This window comes from Dipodomys merriami, unplaced genomic scaffold, assembly GCF_024711535.1.
Source record: "Dipodomys merriami isolate MVZ:Mamm:240054 unplaced genomic scaffold, mDipMer1.0.p SCAF_5, whole genome shotgun sequence".
Lineage (NCBI taxonomy): Eukaryota > Metazoa > Chordata > Mammalia > Rodentia > Heteromyidae > Dipodomys > Dipodomys merriami.
In genome coordinates, this window is record NW_027206068.1 from 60791014 (window position 1) to 60806087 (window position 15074).

The following is a 15074-nucleotide window of genomic DNA, read 5'->3' on the forward strand; positions in this document are numbered from 1 at the left end:
AGGCTTCAAATAGTCTTATTTCTTTTTTATTCATGACAGATGACATTATTCCTATGCATTAGCTCTAACTTCTACCTATAAACCTCACTATACCCAGGTGCTCCAGAGGTAGAGTTATGCCTTGATTCTAATATAGATGGATCACTATTCAGTTGAGACAGTTCAAATATAGTTGTTGGCCAATCTTTATGCTTGTCAGTATAGCCACAACATCTGGAAACAGCACATAGTAGTGCAACATAAATCATTTAAGATACAATTACCTTCAAACCAATTTATAAAGATTCATAGGCTACTTGGCTGAAAAGGGCATAGCAAACAAATTTATGTTTTACATTTTTTTCTAAATGCCTGATAAAATTAGCTTTGTCTTGCAGAATCTCCAAGTTCTTAACACATTCCTTCTGTCAGATTCAATGTCATTTGGCTTTTTTAAGCCCCAGCTGACTCCAGGAAAAGTGTTATCTCAAATGCTGATTTTTCTCCTTAATAAAGTAACAGGTCTGGCTAATCCACTGGTTACCAATCCTAAGAATTGTAAACTGCCCAATTGTATATGAAAAATCTTCCACTTCACTTGTCTACTAGTTAATTTACAGTGTGTATAATGTACCAGTTAGTAGTTCAGCATCAATACAATGAAGATTAGAGAAACATATTTGAGGGGTCAAGAATGTAATAAGACTATATGGCAGTGAAGTGCCTCAGCTCTAGCTACTTGAGCCACATCTCTATTTTCAGCTTTTTGCTAATTGGGAGTCTTACAGATTTTTCTGCCTGAGATGGCTTCAAACTGCAATCCTTAGGTCTCAGCCTCCTAAGTAGCTAATATTATAGGCATGAGATACCAGAATTAGGCTTTTTTTTTGGTTGGTCATGAGCCTTGAACTCTGGGCCTGGGCACTGTCCTTCAGCTCTTCAGCTCAAGGCGAGCACTCTACCACTTGAGCCACAGTACCACTTCCAGTTTTCTGGTGGCTTATTGGAGGCAAGAGTTTCACAGACTTTCCTGTCAGGGCTGGCTTTGAATCAGGATCCTCAGATCTCAGCCTCCTGAGTAGCTAGGATTACAAGCGTGAGCCACCAGCACCCAGCTTTGGGCATGTGTTTTTTTAGGTGATAAAAGTATCACATAATGACATACTAAAAATTAAACACCTTAAGTGGGTGATTTATAGGTTTCTAAATTTTATTTCACACACAAAAAATCTTGTTCTGAGACATGAGTTACTTGGCAATCAGCAAACCTGTTCTAAAAAGCTTTCTAGTCAGTGGTAAAATACTTAGTGAAACTAAAGTCCAATTTACTTCACTGTAATTGGAACCAGCTTGCAGTATTTTGATATGTACATTTAAAAATGTGAATGCAGTATAAGAAAACATCATCACATCAAATATTCCAGGCAGCCTGCCATGAAACACACTTTACTTAAAACAATCTTAAAAAGGGACTACTCATTTAATCAATTGTTAAGAGTATGTTTTCGCTTGTTGCCTTACCTCCTTACATGCCACTGTCTTCCTAAAACAGTATTGTGGTTTTGGGTATGTTTAATTCACTCATTACTGTACACCAAGCACTATAGAGTGAGTGAGTGTGTGTGTGTGTGTGTACAAGATCACTCATTACTGTACACCAAGCACTATAGAATGAATGTGTGTGTGTGTGTGTGTATACAAGACCAAGAAGGTCATTGAGCTTACAATCCAAAAAGACAAGTAATAAGCAAATAAAAATGTAACCGCTTTTAAGAGTTTTTTGTTTTTGTCTGAGACTGGGACTCAGACTCAGTATTTGATACTTTACATTTCATTGGCAGGTACCCTACCACCTGAGCCACACATTTTCTAAGTTTAAAATAGAAAAGTAAAAAATAAGGTGAAAGAGGTGGCTAAGAGGCTTCTATGAAGAAGTGGGTGAAAAAGAAATACTTTTTGAATGGGAGGATCAAGCAGGGGGAGGGGGAGGGAGAGAGAGAGGGAAGACTAAACTGTGTGCTGCCGGTGACCAACCATCCTTTGATTCTCATTCACCAACCTAATACAAAGATGTCTGGCAAAGGTGACTTTCATATGTTGAATGGAATAAGATGTCTTCTCTACCTCTGACTGTTAAAAGGTTTCATTAATTCTTCAACTGAGGAAGTCACTCCTGGGAAAGATCAGCTTTAAGTGTTGTTTTTTTTTTTGTTGGTAGTGGGGCTTGAACTCTAGGCTTGGGTGCTATCCCTGCGCTCGCTTGAGCCACAGCACCACTTCCGGTTTTCTAGTGGTTAACTGGAGATAAGAGTCTCACGGACTTTTCTGCCCAGGCTGGCTTTGAACCGTGATCGTCAGATCTCAGCCTCCTTAGTAGCTAGGATCACAGGCGTGAGCCACCAGCACCTGGCCAAGTGATCTTTTTTTTTTTTTTTTTTTTTGCATGTGCCATTTTAGCTAACTGACAAATGAAAGGTACTTCATTATAAGTCCTAGAACTTGGGTTGAGGTAGAGTACATAAACACAAAGCCTGGAGGTCAAACCCCAGTAGGGGGAAGGGGACAACCACCGCAGGATTTAAAGACAAATCAGACATTTGCCAGACAGCACAAATACAAGTATAAATAACAAATACAAGCTATAAAGAATAAGTGGGCCATAAGCGAGAACTATGAGATATAAGGGCATCCAGAGATCACCACCAACAGAGGAAGTTTCACAAGGTATAGGCAGCAGAGCAGGGATTATCTATGAACCCTAAGGATTTGCACATGTGGGTAAGAATAAAGATTTGTTGCATCCCTAATTAACTTAAAAATTTGTAGCTCCACAACCAGATTAAAAGTTCAAGAAGAGAAGACTTGATATTGGCGATACCCTTCTGTAATATTAACATCACACAAAGTATTTTTCGGAGATGGGTCATTCATTTGCTGATTTATAATAAGAAATGAATTAAAAATTACAGCACTGAAGGAAGGTTAAAATACTCTTTGGTTTATAAGGAGTTTTTAATCTTTGAAAAAAATGACCTTTGGAACCTTTTACTCCATCATTTATCTAATTTCAGAGGGATACTCCTAAGAGTTTTTCTAAAACTAAATGAATATATGCATAAATATATATACACAATGAGCTTCTGAATACACAGAGACATTTTGAATAACTGTTTGTCTTTTGACATACACCATAATATCGCAATTAAGTTCAAGATATTTTAAGTTTGTATTGTCAAGTTGAAGATTATACTTTTTAGAGAAAACATTTTTTCATTGCTCAAATTTTCCCGTGCAGTCCCTCAAAATCCCTTCCCAATATAAAATTCAAATACAGCATCTTAAACCACAGAAGAAAAGCCAAATAGCCAAATAACCTTTTTTAGACAGTGTCTCAACATCTCTAAAAAATTCCATGGCCAAACTCACCATAGAGAGCTGTCCAAGTTTGATTAATTACATCTAGACACACAGTTCCTGACCTGAAACAGATGAAAAGAATGACATTTTAAAAAAGAATTAGCAAGTTAGTTGCATGTATCTGGCAACTAGTTTTATTCATAAAGAAAAACAATTTCAATACTTAAAAATTTGTTGGAAAATAAGATGAGAAGTATTATTTACAGGTTCATAAATGTTTCAATTACAGATAGAAAAGGAAAAATAGCAACTATACAATGAAAAAACCCAAAAACAAAAACAGAAAACATCTGAATCAGGTCATTGGAATTAAGGGCAGAAAGATACTATTCTACCAAGAGTAAACTGTGTGTTTGTGAACATATTTTAAATCTAACAAACAGATAAATCCAAAGCAAAGGAAAATATGTAAAAATAGTTACACTATATTCTTTAAAAATATCAACCCTAGCTTGGTACCAATGTCTACTGACTACTAAGGAGGCAAAGATCTGAGGATCCTAGTTTGAAGCCAATCTGAGCAGGAAAATCTGTGGGACTCATCTCCAATCAGCCATCAAAAAAGGTGGAAATAGACCTGTGCCTCAAGTGGTAGAGTGCTAACCTTTGCTCAGGGACAAGCACCTAAGCCCTGGGGCTTTAAGCTCCAGGACCAGCACCAAAAAAAAAAAAAAAAAAAAAAGTCAATTTTATAAGATAAAGGTTGAATAAGGAATTGTTCCAGATTAATGTAGTTTAAGAAAAACCAGACAACTAAATGCAACATGTGATTCTGGATTGAATTCTTTCCTAAAAGGAAAAAAAGAAGTGCTGAAATATAGTGGTAGATTAGATAAAAAATTACTACAGTCAAATTCCCAGATCTAACAACTTCATTGTGGTTATCTCAAAGAATATACCTGTTAGAATGACTGATAACAAAGGAATATTAAGGGATACTACGTATATGTGCGACCTATTGATACAAAGTTCAGAAAAACCTCACACACAAATTGTGTAAAGGATAGCAATATTGAATGCCATGAAAAGTAAAAACTCAGTCCAAATATCATGTATTTTATTTTATTTTATTTTAAAATAATCATGTATTTTAAACACTGGAATCATTTAAAAATATTGCTAAATAAGATACAATATAAGGATAAGATTCATTAACTGAAATGAAGCTGGTGAAGCTAATCACTCATATTTGCCTTTCTTGTAAGGACTAAGAAATACTTTAAGGGCTGAAAAGAACAAATCTGAATCCTGAAAACAGATCTCTGAGTTTTTTTAAACAATAAGAACTGAGATATAAATATTATAAATGTTAGGTGGACACTGATAATGAATGACCTGGTCACAAAAATAGAAGTAATAACAACAACAATAATACCAAGCAAACCAAAACCAAAAAAAAACTTATGCAGAGTAATACCTGAAGTATAATTTAGTAGTTTAGATTTTATGGTGTCAAGAGCATTCATCCAGGCCTATGTTCCTTTCCATAAAACCTCAAAGGACAACAAAGGGCTGTTTTGTATGAAAGGGAGAAGAAAAAAAGGAAAGAAGGAAGGAGGCAGAGAGGGAGGGAGATAAGGGGAAAAAGAATGGAGGGAAGGAGAGAAATTGAGAGAGGAAGGGAAGGTAGAGGGAAAGGGAAAGAGAGGGAAACAGGGATGAATTCTAAGTGTAGCAGCTGCTAAAACTTCAATTTTTAAATAGTTACTTACGCTTCATCAATGTTGGGATGGAAAATTTTATTCATGAATCCTGTAAAAAGAGATGTTAATTAGCAGCCAAAAGTATCCAGGAACAATGAGTTTTCAAGCATGTCAGGACTGGAAATAGTTCAGTTTTGAAAAAGGTGATAATAAATTATTAAGACAGTATTTTCATGGAATAAAGAGGTTTTTTTTCTTTGTTGATAGTTTCTTTTTGTCTAGTTTGCTCAGTTTATCTGTCTCTGGGAGGGTAGGTAGGGTACAGAAATAGAGGAAAAAAAGGGTGAACAAATGAAACAATGGTACTCACTAGACACTATGTTGAAAATGAACTATCCAAATTGTGAGTGGGAATAGGAGGGAAAAACTGGGAAAGCATGAGGGAAGGGGTGACCTTGTCCAAAAATAAATGTACTTTTTATTTGACTTATGTAACAATAACACCTCTGTCCATAACCCTTATAATAACAAAAAAGGTTAAATTCTCCTTGTGGTTCCAATTAACTAAAATATTTAAGGGTATTAATAAACAAGCAAACATTGGGAACAATACAACTCCTTATAAAGCAATTGTTTCTTGAGCTATGAAAGAAACTGTCAAAAGAGAATTTTTTTTTTTTTTTTTTTTTTGGTCCGGTCGTGGGGCCTGAACTCTGGGCCTGGGCGCTGTCCCTCAGCTCTTCAGCTCAAGGCTAGCGTTCTACCACTTGAGCCACAGCGCTACTTCCAAGCGCTACTTGCATGCCTCAGGCATGCAAGGCAAGCGCTCTACCACTGAGCCACCTTCCCAGCCCCAAAAGAGAATTTATAATACTGATTTGTAACTAGTGCTATGATAAAAGTAACTTCATTCTTAACTTCCCCTTCCAATAGTTTTATTGTTCAAGCTCTAAAATGTGAGGTTCTGCCTTTGAACTTCTCCTTCTGAAGCTCTTTACTGGTATTGTTTGGCCACAGGATGTGTGGAACATGAATGGCTGAAATGCTAGAGGAACACTTCTAAACCACAAAGGATTTCATAACAACAGTGGCCAAAGTATTTCCTTTAATTTTAGTTTACTCATGCAAGGAAACCAAGTTTTGATTAAAATTGAGGCAACCAAGAATTAAGACAAGGAGTTAAAAATAAATTCTCTATGATAGCTATATTTGTCAAAGATTTAAGTTTTTTGATATATTCTTAGATAAACAAGTAGAGACTTAAAAAATATATTGCTATGTAAATCCAAGGAGAAATGTATTTTCTAGCTTAAAATCAGTGTGTGTATACATATACATATATATATATATATATATACATATATATACACACATATATACAACTGACTGAAGTAGATTGACTACTGTCAATCACTTGTTTCCTTATTTAGGACTTGCTTGTGTCCCACATTTCTCAAGTTACTCACTAAGGTGATTCTCACATCTCTGCGTCCCAACTCCATCTTCCCTTGCTCCATCCCCACAGGTTCTCCTTCTTTCACTCAAAATATACAGTAGGCACAAGCTGAGCATCAGTGGCTCATGCCTGTTAGCTACTCAAGAGGCTGATATCTGAGGATCTTGGTTTGAAGCCAGTTCAGGCAGGGAAGTCCATAGGACTCCAATCTCCAGTTAACCACCAAAAAAACTGGAAGTAGAAGTGTGGCAAGTGGTAGAGTGCTAGCCTTGAACAAAGAAAGCTCAGGGCCAGTGCCTAGGCTTTGAGTTCAAGCAGTGCAAAAAAAAAGAAAGAAGGAAGGAAGGAAGGAAGGAAAAAAATCACTATAGTAGGACAAGAGACAAGAAGAAAATACAGTGTGTAGGGTCTCCACATAGCCAAGGAGCACATACAGAAAAAGAGATTCCGCAAACAGAAAAGGTGGTAATGTATCACAAGACCTTAAAAGTGGGTTGCTATAGATTGTCCCTAAAAATCTCAAAAATTTTCCTTGAATTAGAAAATAAGAATACAAAACTCTGCCTGTGGCATTTCAGTCTTTGATTGCACTATTCCAAGTATTAACTTGTTAATGCTTGATTTTTAAATCCTTTATGTTGAAGTAGCTTAAATTTTTATCTACTACTGCTGCAATTTTGCTGCAAAAAAAAGCCTGTGGAAAATTTAAGTTGTTTTTTTTTTTGGTCCGGTTGTGGGGCCTGCACTCTGGGCCTGGGCGCTGTCCCTCAGCTCTTCAGCTCAAGGCTAGCACTCTACCACTTGAGCCACAACGCCACTTCTGGTTTTTTTCTTTTTGCTTATGTGGGGCTGAGGAATCGAACCCAGGGCCTCATGCATGCAAGACAAGCACTCTACCATTGAGCCACCTTCCCAGCCCCAAATTTAAGTTTTCATAAGGAGATTTAAAGGCATTTCAAAGCCTTTAAAAAGAGACATGTGTGGCTCATGAAGAGACTGTAATAAGCTGGTAAAGAAAAAAACAGGGAAAATTTTCTTTAAGATCCTAGAAAAATGTACATATCCAATATGATAAATGAGGACACTGGTAGCAGCACTGTTTAAAAAAGTACCTAGAACTTTTAAAAAGCCAAGAAAGAAATTCAACCTTGTTAATGAAACTACAGAAACTGTATAACAGAGACATAGTAATTTTACAGAGCCATCCATAATGAACTAGATCAACATGTATTAATTTGGTCAGGTCTAAAACTGAGCTTAGCAAAAGAAAACCAGAGGCAAGGTACCAGTGGTTCATGTCTGTAATCCTAGCTACCCAGGAGGCTGAGATCTGAGGATCATGGCTCAAAGCCAGCCTGGGCAGGAAAGTCTGTGTGACTCTTATCTCCAATAAACCGTTAGAAAACCAGAAGTAGTGCTGTGACTCAAGCAGTAGAGTGCTCGCCTTGAGCTAAAGAGCACATGGACATGCCCAAGCCCAGAGTTCAAGCCCCACATCCAACAACAACAACAACAACAAAAGAGGGCTGGGAAGGTGGCTCAGTGGTAGAGCGCTTGCCTTGCATGCTCAAGGCCCTGGGTTCGATTCCTCAGCACCACATAAGCAAAAAGAAAAAAGCCGGAAGTGGCGCTGTGGCTCAAGTGGTAGAGCACTAGCCTTGAGCTGAAGAGCTGAGGGACAGTGCCCAGGCCCAGAGTTCAGGCCCCACGACCGGACCCAAAAAAAAAAAAAAAAAAAAAAGAATAGCAACAAAGATAGTTCCTCAAAAGACTACACATAGAGCTCCCCTATGACCCAGCAATCGCACTTTTAGGCATTTATCCAAACGATCACAAACAAGACCATACTAAAGCTACCAGCACAACTATGTTTATTTTTTTATTTTTTATTTTTTTTGGGTCCAGTCGTGGGGCCTGAACTCTGGGCCTGGGCGCTGTCCTTCAGCTCAAGGCTAGTGCTCTACCACTTGAGCTACAGCGCCACTTCCAGCTTTTTTCTTTTTGCATATGTGGTGCTGAGGAATCGAACACAGGTCCTCATGCATGCAAGGCAAGCGCTCTACCACTGAGCCACCTTCCCAGCCCACAACTATGTTTATAACAGCATTATTCACCATAGCTAAGATATGGAACCAACCCAGATGCCCCTCAGTAGATGAATGGATCAAGAAAATGTGGTATGTATGTATGTATGTATAAGTATGTACACACACACACACACACGCACGCACACACACACACACACACGCGCACACACATACACACACACACACACACACACACAGTGGAATTCCATGCCTCCATCAGAAAGAACGACACTGCCCCAATTGTTAGGAAATGGAAAGACTTGGGAAAAAATATATTAAGTGAAGTAAGCCAGACTCAAAGAAACATAGGTCCCATGGTTTCCCTTATCTGCAATAACTAGTATATGTCCAGGACAAGCAGAAGAGGTCAAAGCTATGTACACACGACCGTTATATAACATGATGCTAAGCGAAATGAACCCCAAGATAAGGATACAATCTCTTTTTTACAAGTATGTACATCAAGTACGAACTGCAAGCAATTTGCCTAGAAGTTAACAATGTTGAATCCTCATGCTGGGAACATTTTCCCCATTACACTTTCCGAACCCTGCAAACAGAACTGGGAGTACAGCACTGTGAAAAGGCAGAAGTGCCATCTTTCAGAGACTTCTCAATATTTTGGTATCTCTTCTGACTCTCCTAAATTTACATATGTAATTTTAAGACTAAAAGACTCTTTACAATAGAAAATTATAAAAATTATTAAGTATTCTATATGAGTTAACTAATTTGAATCTTTTTAAGGGAAAAATATCAGTAAAACCAACTTTTCCATTTTTGCTGGTCCTGGGGCTTTAACTCAGGGCCTGAGTGCTGTCCCTGAGTTCTTTCAACTCAAGGCTAGTGCTCTACCATTTGAACCACAGCTCTACTTCTGGTTTTCTGGTGGTTAACTGGAGCTAAGAGTCTCATAGACTTTCCTGCCCAGGCTGGCTTTGAGCCCTGATCCTCAGACCTCAACCTCCTTGAGTAGCTAGGATTATAGATGTGAGCCACTGGTACCTGGCTAAAAACCAACGTTTATCTGAGATCTCACATCTTTATTCCTTGCTTAATATAAATAAATACATTCAAAAAAGGAGACCCTCAGTTTATAAAGCATGTGGTCTAATAGGAATATACAGCTATCTAACCACAATGAAATTTTGCTGCATGTCAAGGTCTCATCATATGGCCCAGGCTGGTTTTTGAATTCATAATTCTCCTGTCCAAGCCTTCTAGGGGCTGAGATTATAAGTATGGGTCACCATGTCCAGCTTTGGATCCCTCCTCCTTCAATGACTTCAGAGGATTGAAGGCAAGGTCTCACACATGCAAGGCAAATACTCTACCACTGAGCTATACCCCTTCTCTCCAGGAAACCTGATTAGTGAGAAATTAGGTTGAACCACTATATAGTTTAACTCAAGAGAATGGTTCTACTATGTGAGAAGTATTTTGCATTTAGTTACTATGAAGAATTCAAAATATGTTCTTGGTATTTAAAATCTCACCTCTGCTAGAAGTCTCAATGTCTACTGCAAAATGTCTACTGCACGCTGCTACAGATGAGAGCCACCTGGAAAGCTCTTTAGAAAACAAAATGCATGCTATGTTAGAATTTGGCTAGTATTATGGAACAAAAAACAGGAAGCCGGGGGTGGAGGCTGGAGTTTTCAATAAATGGTCAGAGAGGCCTTCCTGTAAAGGTGCCTTACTCAGAAGCTGAGGGAGAAGCCCTTGGTACCCATGGAAAGACCATTCACTTGAATAGCCAAGTACAAAGAACATTAGAAATTTGCTTCAGGGCCTGGGAAGGTAACTCAGTGGTAGAGTGCTTGCCTTGCATGCATGAGGCCCTGGGTTTGATTCCTCAGCACCATATAAACAGAAAAAGCCAGAAGTGGCACTGTGGCTCAAGTGGTAGACGCTAGCCTTAAGCTGAAAGGGCTGAGGGACAGCACCCAGGCCAAGAGTTCAAGCCCCACAACTTACCAAAAAAAAAAAAAAAAAGAGGAAGAGGAGGTTTGCTTCATGCATTTCAAGAATGGCAAAAAACTGAAGGGAAGTGAGGGGCAGAAGACCAAGATGTGGGGTTAGAGAGTCAGCATTAGGAATCTTTTTAAAGGATAACAACTGGCTTTCATTTCATTCTGAGGGAGATAGGAAGCTACCGAGACCAGCATTTGAACACTCATATAGGGTTAAATTCTGAAAGTTTGTTTTTAACAAATGGCTGTCCTTTAAAAAAAAAGGTAACAAAAGTCTAGCTGGGTACTGGTGGCTCACACCTGTAATCCAGCAACTCAGGAGGCTGAGATCTGAGGCCTATAGTTCAAAGCCAACCTGAGCCAGAAAGCCCATGAGACTTATTAAACACCAAAAAAGCCAGATGCAGAGGTTTGGCTCAAGTGGCATAGCACTTGCCTTGAGTGAAAAAGAGCAGGGACAGCACCCAGGTTCAGAGTTCAAGCCCTCGGACTGGCACAATAAAGTAACAACAGCAACAAAAAAGTCTACTGGGAAGAGAGCTCAATCAGCTCCCAGCATCTTAGTGTTGGAAAGACAGGAATAGCAGATTTTAAGTAAGACCGAATGGGAATTGGGGAAATAAGCTTCAACAATTGGATGACACAGGGCACCATAAAGGTATAAATCAAAAAAACAAGCAAGGGCTGGGAAGGTAGCTCAGTGGTAGAGTACTTGCCTTGCATGCTTGAGGCCCTGGGTTCAATTCCTCAGCACCACATAAGCAGGGGGAAAAAAAGCTGGAAGTGGCGCCACGGCATGGCTCAAGTTGTAGAGTGCTAGCCTTGAGCTGAAGAGCTGAGGGACAGCACCCAGGCCCAGAGTTCAGGCCCCATAACCGGACCCCCACCCCCCCAAAAAAAACAAAAACAAGCAATGATTAAGAATTTTATTTATCAAAACTCTTAAAGGTTAAACTGCATCCTCCCCCTACCATGGCCTGGTTGAGTACTTGGAATCGATATAATTTCTACACTGTTTTCAATTAAATCTTAATTTTGGCACGGTTGAGTCCAGAAGAATAGGGGGGCCCAAAGGACTTAGTAAAACGTATACTTCAGTAAAATATATACTTTAGTAAGAAAAGAGTTGGTTCCCAGACCTCAGGCTTGCTAAGAATAACCATCCAAACCCTGGGACCAAAGGGCAGAAGCAGAACTGTAAGGCAAAGATTCTATCCACCAACTCATTTCAAACACAAGTTCTAAGACAACCAATTTTCTTCTATGGGTCTGTATTTATTTATTTACTTATTTTTGTCAGTTGTGGAGCTTGAAATCAGAGCCAGAGCCTCATCCCAGAGTTCTTTTGCTCAAGGCTAGCACTCTACTACTTTAAGCCACAGCACCACTTCTGGTGTTCTGGTGATTAATTGGAGATAAGAGTCTCAAAGAGCCAGGCACTGGTGGTTCACGCCTATAATCCTAGCTACTCTGGAGGCTGAGATCTGAGGATCGAAGTTCAAGGCCAGCCAGGGCAGGAAAGGCCTCGATACTCATCTCCAATAAACCACCAGAAAACTGGAAGTGGTAGAGTGCTTACCTTGAGCTGAAAAGCTGAGGGACAGCGCCCAGGCCCAGAGTTCCAGCCCCACAGCCACCACAACCACCACCACCACAAGTCTCAAAGGGACTTTTCTGTCCAGGTGGCTTCAAACTGTGATCCTTAGATCCCAGCCTCCTGAGTAGCTAGGATTATAGGCATGAGCCACCAGAGCCTGGCCGGGTCTGTTTCTTTACCAAGAGAAATATTTGGACTGTATGATCTCCAGATACTCTCTAGAGATCCTTATCTATGATTTAAAATGACCAAAGCTCTGGGAACAGAGGACATAGGGGAAATGATCAATGGTGAAGTTGCTCTCTTCTGCTTCTAAGGCAGCATTCTTAGGTACAGAGTACTCTAGAGACTACAATATAAAACTACAAACATGCTACAATACCAGGAAGAACCACAAAACCCAGTAACTACCAAAGTAGGTAGAATCAGAGTACACAATCTTGGCTTGAGAAATAGGCTTTGTCAGATCAACACTACCAAAAAACCTTTCTAGACTACAGTGATCTCTTCCTCTATCAGGTCTGTTTTTTGTTGTTGTTGTTTTTTGTTTTTGTTTTTAGTGTTGGTCCTGGTACTTGAACTCAAGGCCTGGACACTGTCCCTGAGTTTTTATGCTCAAGGTTAGAGCTCTACTACTTTAAGCCACAGCACCCTTTTCAACTTTTTAGTAGTTAATTGGAGATAAAAGACTAATGGACTTCCTGCCTAGACTAGCTTTGAACCATGATCCTTAGATCTCAGACTTCTGAGTAGCTAGGATTACAGGTGTGAGCCACTGGTGCCTGGATTATCAGGCCTTTCAAATTAATAGTTAAAAAATATCCAAAGCAAATCAGCAGAAAGGATCTTTTTTTTTTTTTTTTACAGTTGTTTTTGGACAAGCTGTAGGCAGTGTTTTTGGCAGTCATTTACATTCTGGACAATAATGCCAACAATGGAACTTGTGGATGAGGAGGGGAGGAGACTGGGAAAGGACAGACTAGGAATTCAGAGAAGGAACATTCTCAGGACTGAGCATGTTTGCCCTGGCACGTTCTCCTTCCTTTTGGCAATGCTATCACCATACTAATGAATATGTCTGCAACAGGAGAATTTTCCCAACACTTGTTTCCATTCGACCAGGAACTATTTAGCAGGAACTATTTAGAAGATATTTTAAGAGAACATATTTTGAAAATAGCTTTTATGGAAACACGATAAGTGGAAGATTAAATTTTTTTCTTGTTTTGCAGTGCAGTGCTTGGAAATTAAATCCAGGGCTTCATGCAGACAAAGCAAGTCTTCTTTCATGTACCACATCTCCAGTATAGCAAGTTATTTTTAATCTATGTGAATTAAGATTTTATTCACTACTAGACATCTAAGAGTTTATTTCAATGATCTGACCAGATGAAACTTAATTTCTTTAATCTTTTCTGGACAATTATTTTCTGGCATTGTTTGAACAACTTAAAAAAAAAAGGCAAAAGAGAACAGGAATAAATGTTGAGCCAAAACCTTGCCCTCTGCTAGGCACCAGTGGCTCGTGCCTGTAATCCTAGTTACTCAGGGCGCTGAGATCTGAGGATTTCAGTTCAAAGCCCTGGCAGGAAAGTTTGTAAGACTATGTCCAACTAACCACCAAAAAAGCTGAAAATGAAGGTGTGGCTCAAATGACAGAGTGTGAGCCAAAAAGCTAAGGATAATGCCCAGGCTCTGAGTTCAAGCCCCAGAACTGTCATCTAGGCACTCCCCTCCCCTGCAAAAAAATTAAACCAAACCAATCTTGCCCTCTGTCCAAATCTTCTCTTTTGGTGTGGAGCTTGAACTTAGGGCTCTGTACTTGTCAGGCAGGCTTTCCATCACTTGATGGAGAGCTGTCATGCTGCCAGACCCTGTCCTATACCTTTCAGTGGAAGGGAATCAAGTGATTTATTAACTCTGGGAGAGGAATTCTAATTCATATACAGTTCATGAAAAACTCTAAAATGTAAAAAGCTGCTGTTTCTATAGTATTCCTATAAATGTTGGTTATTGAAAAGGAATCTAATATTAGTTTTAGCTTGTTTTTTGCAGCCTCAACACCACAAATTAAAAACGGTAAAATGTACACTGATTTTTCTGGTAATCGTGGGCCCTTCTCAGGAGAGAGAGAGAGAGAGAGTGTGTAAGTGTGTGTGTGTGTGTGTGTGTGTGTGTGTGTGTGTGTGTGTGTGTGTGTGTGTGTGTGTGTGTGTGTGTGTGTGTGTGTGTGTGTGTGTGTGTGTGTGTGTGTGTGTGTGTGTGTGTGTGTGTGTGTGTGTGTGTGTGTGTGTGTGTGTGTGGAGAGAGAGAGAGAGAGAGAAGGGAGGGGAAAGTAAAAAGTACTGATTATTATTTTGCTTGTTCCATTTCTATACTCAGCTGCTCTGGAGTACATCACTTAACCACATGGGCAAAGAAGGTAAATATTGTGCCAGTCACGCTAACAACTTTTTGTTGTTGTAGCTGTTGTGCCAGTCCTGTGAACTCAGGGCCTGAATGCTGGTCCTTTAGCTTTTTTGCTTAAGACTGGTACTCTATCACTTGAACCACAGCTCCACTTGCAGCTTTTTTGGTAGTTAATTGGATGTAAAAGGCTCACGGACTTTCCTGTCAGGACTAGCTTCAAACTGTGAACCTCAGATCTCAGCCTCCTGAGTAGCTACCAGTTCCTGACTAAAAACTGGTTTTTATTTCAGCTTATTTCTGTTCAAGTCATAGAAACAAGTCTGCATAAAATTGTGCTCCCGACACCTTCTTTTGGTGGTACTAAGTCTTGAACTCAAGGCCTAATGCTTGTTAGGCAGTTGCTCTTACCACTGAGTCACATCCCCTTTTTTTGCTGGTTATTTCCAGCCTAAGCACATGCCTGCTACAACATGGCTAGGAGGTACTTCTAAGAGGTACATCTCAGTGCACCCA

At 39.5% G+C, this 15074-nt stretch overlaps 1 protein-coding gene across 1 annotated transcript in view; it reads right to left on the minus strand.

Annotated features, from left to right (window-relative positions):
* Ube2h (ubiquitin conjugating enzyme E2 H) overlaps nucleotides 1-15074 on the minus strand; it is a 98428-nt gene that overhangs the window by 21503 nt on the left and 61851 nt on the right. The window contains exons 4-5 of the mRNA XM_069996757.1: nucleotides 5109-5148; nucleotides 3406-3458 (exon numbers count right to left, since the gene is read on the minus strand). Coding sequence (XP_069852858.1) covers nucleotides 3406-3458; nucleotides 5109-5148 — 93 coding nt within the window. The remainder of the gene's footprint in view (nucleotides 1-3405; nucleotides 3459-5108; nucleotides 5149-15074) is intronic.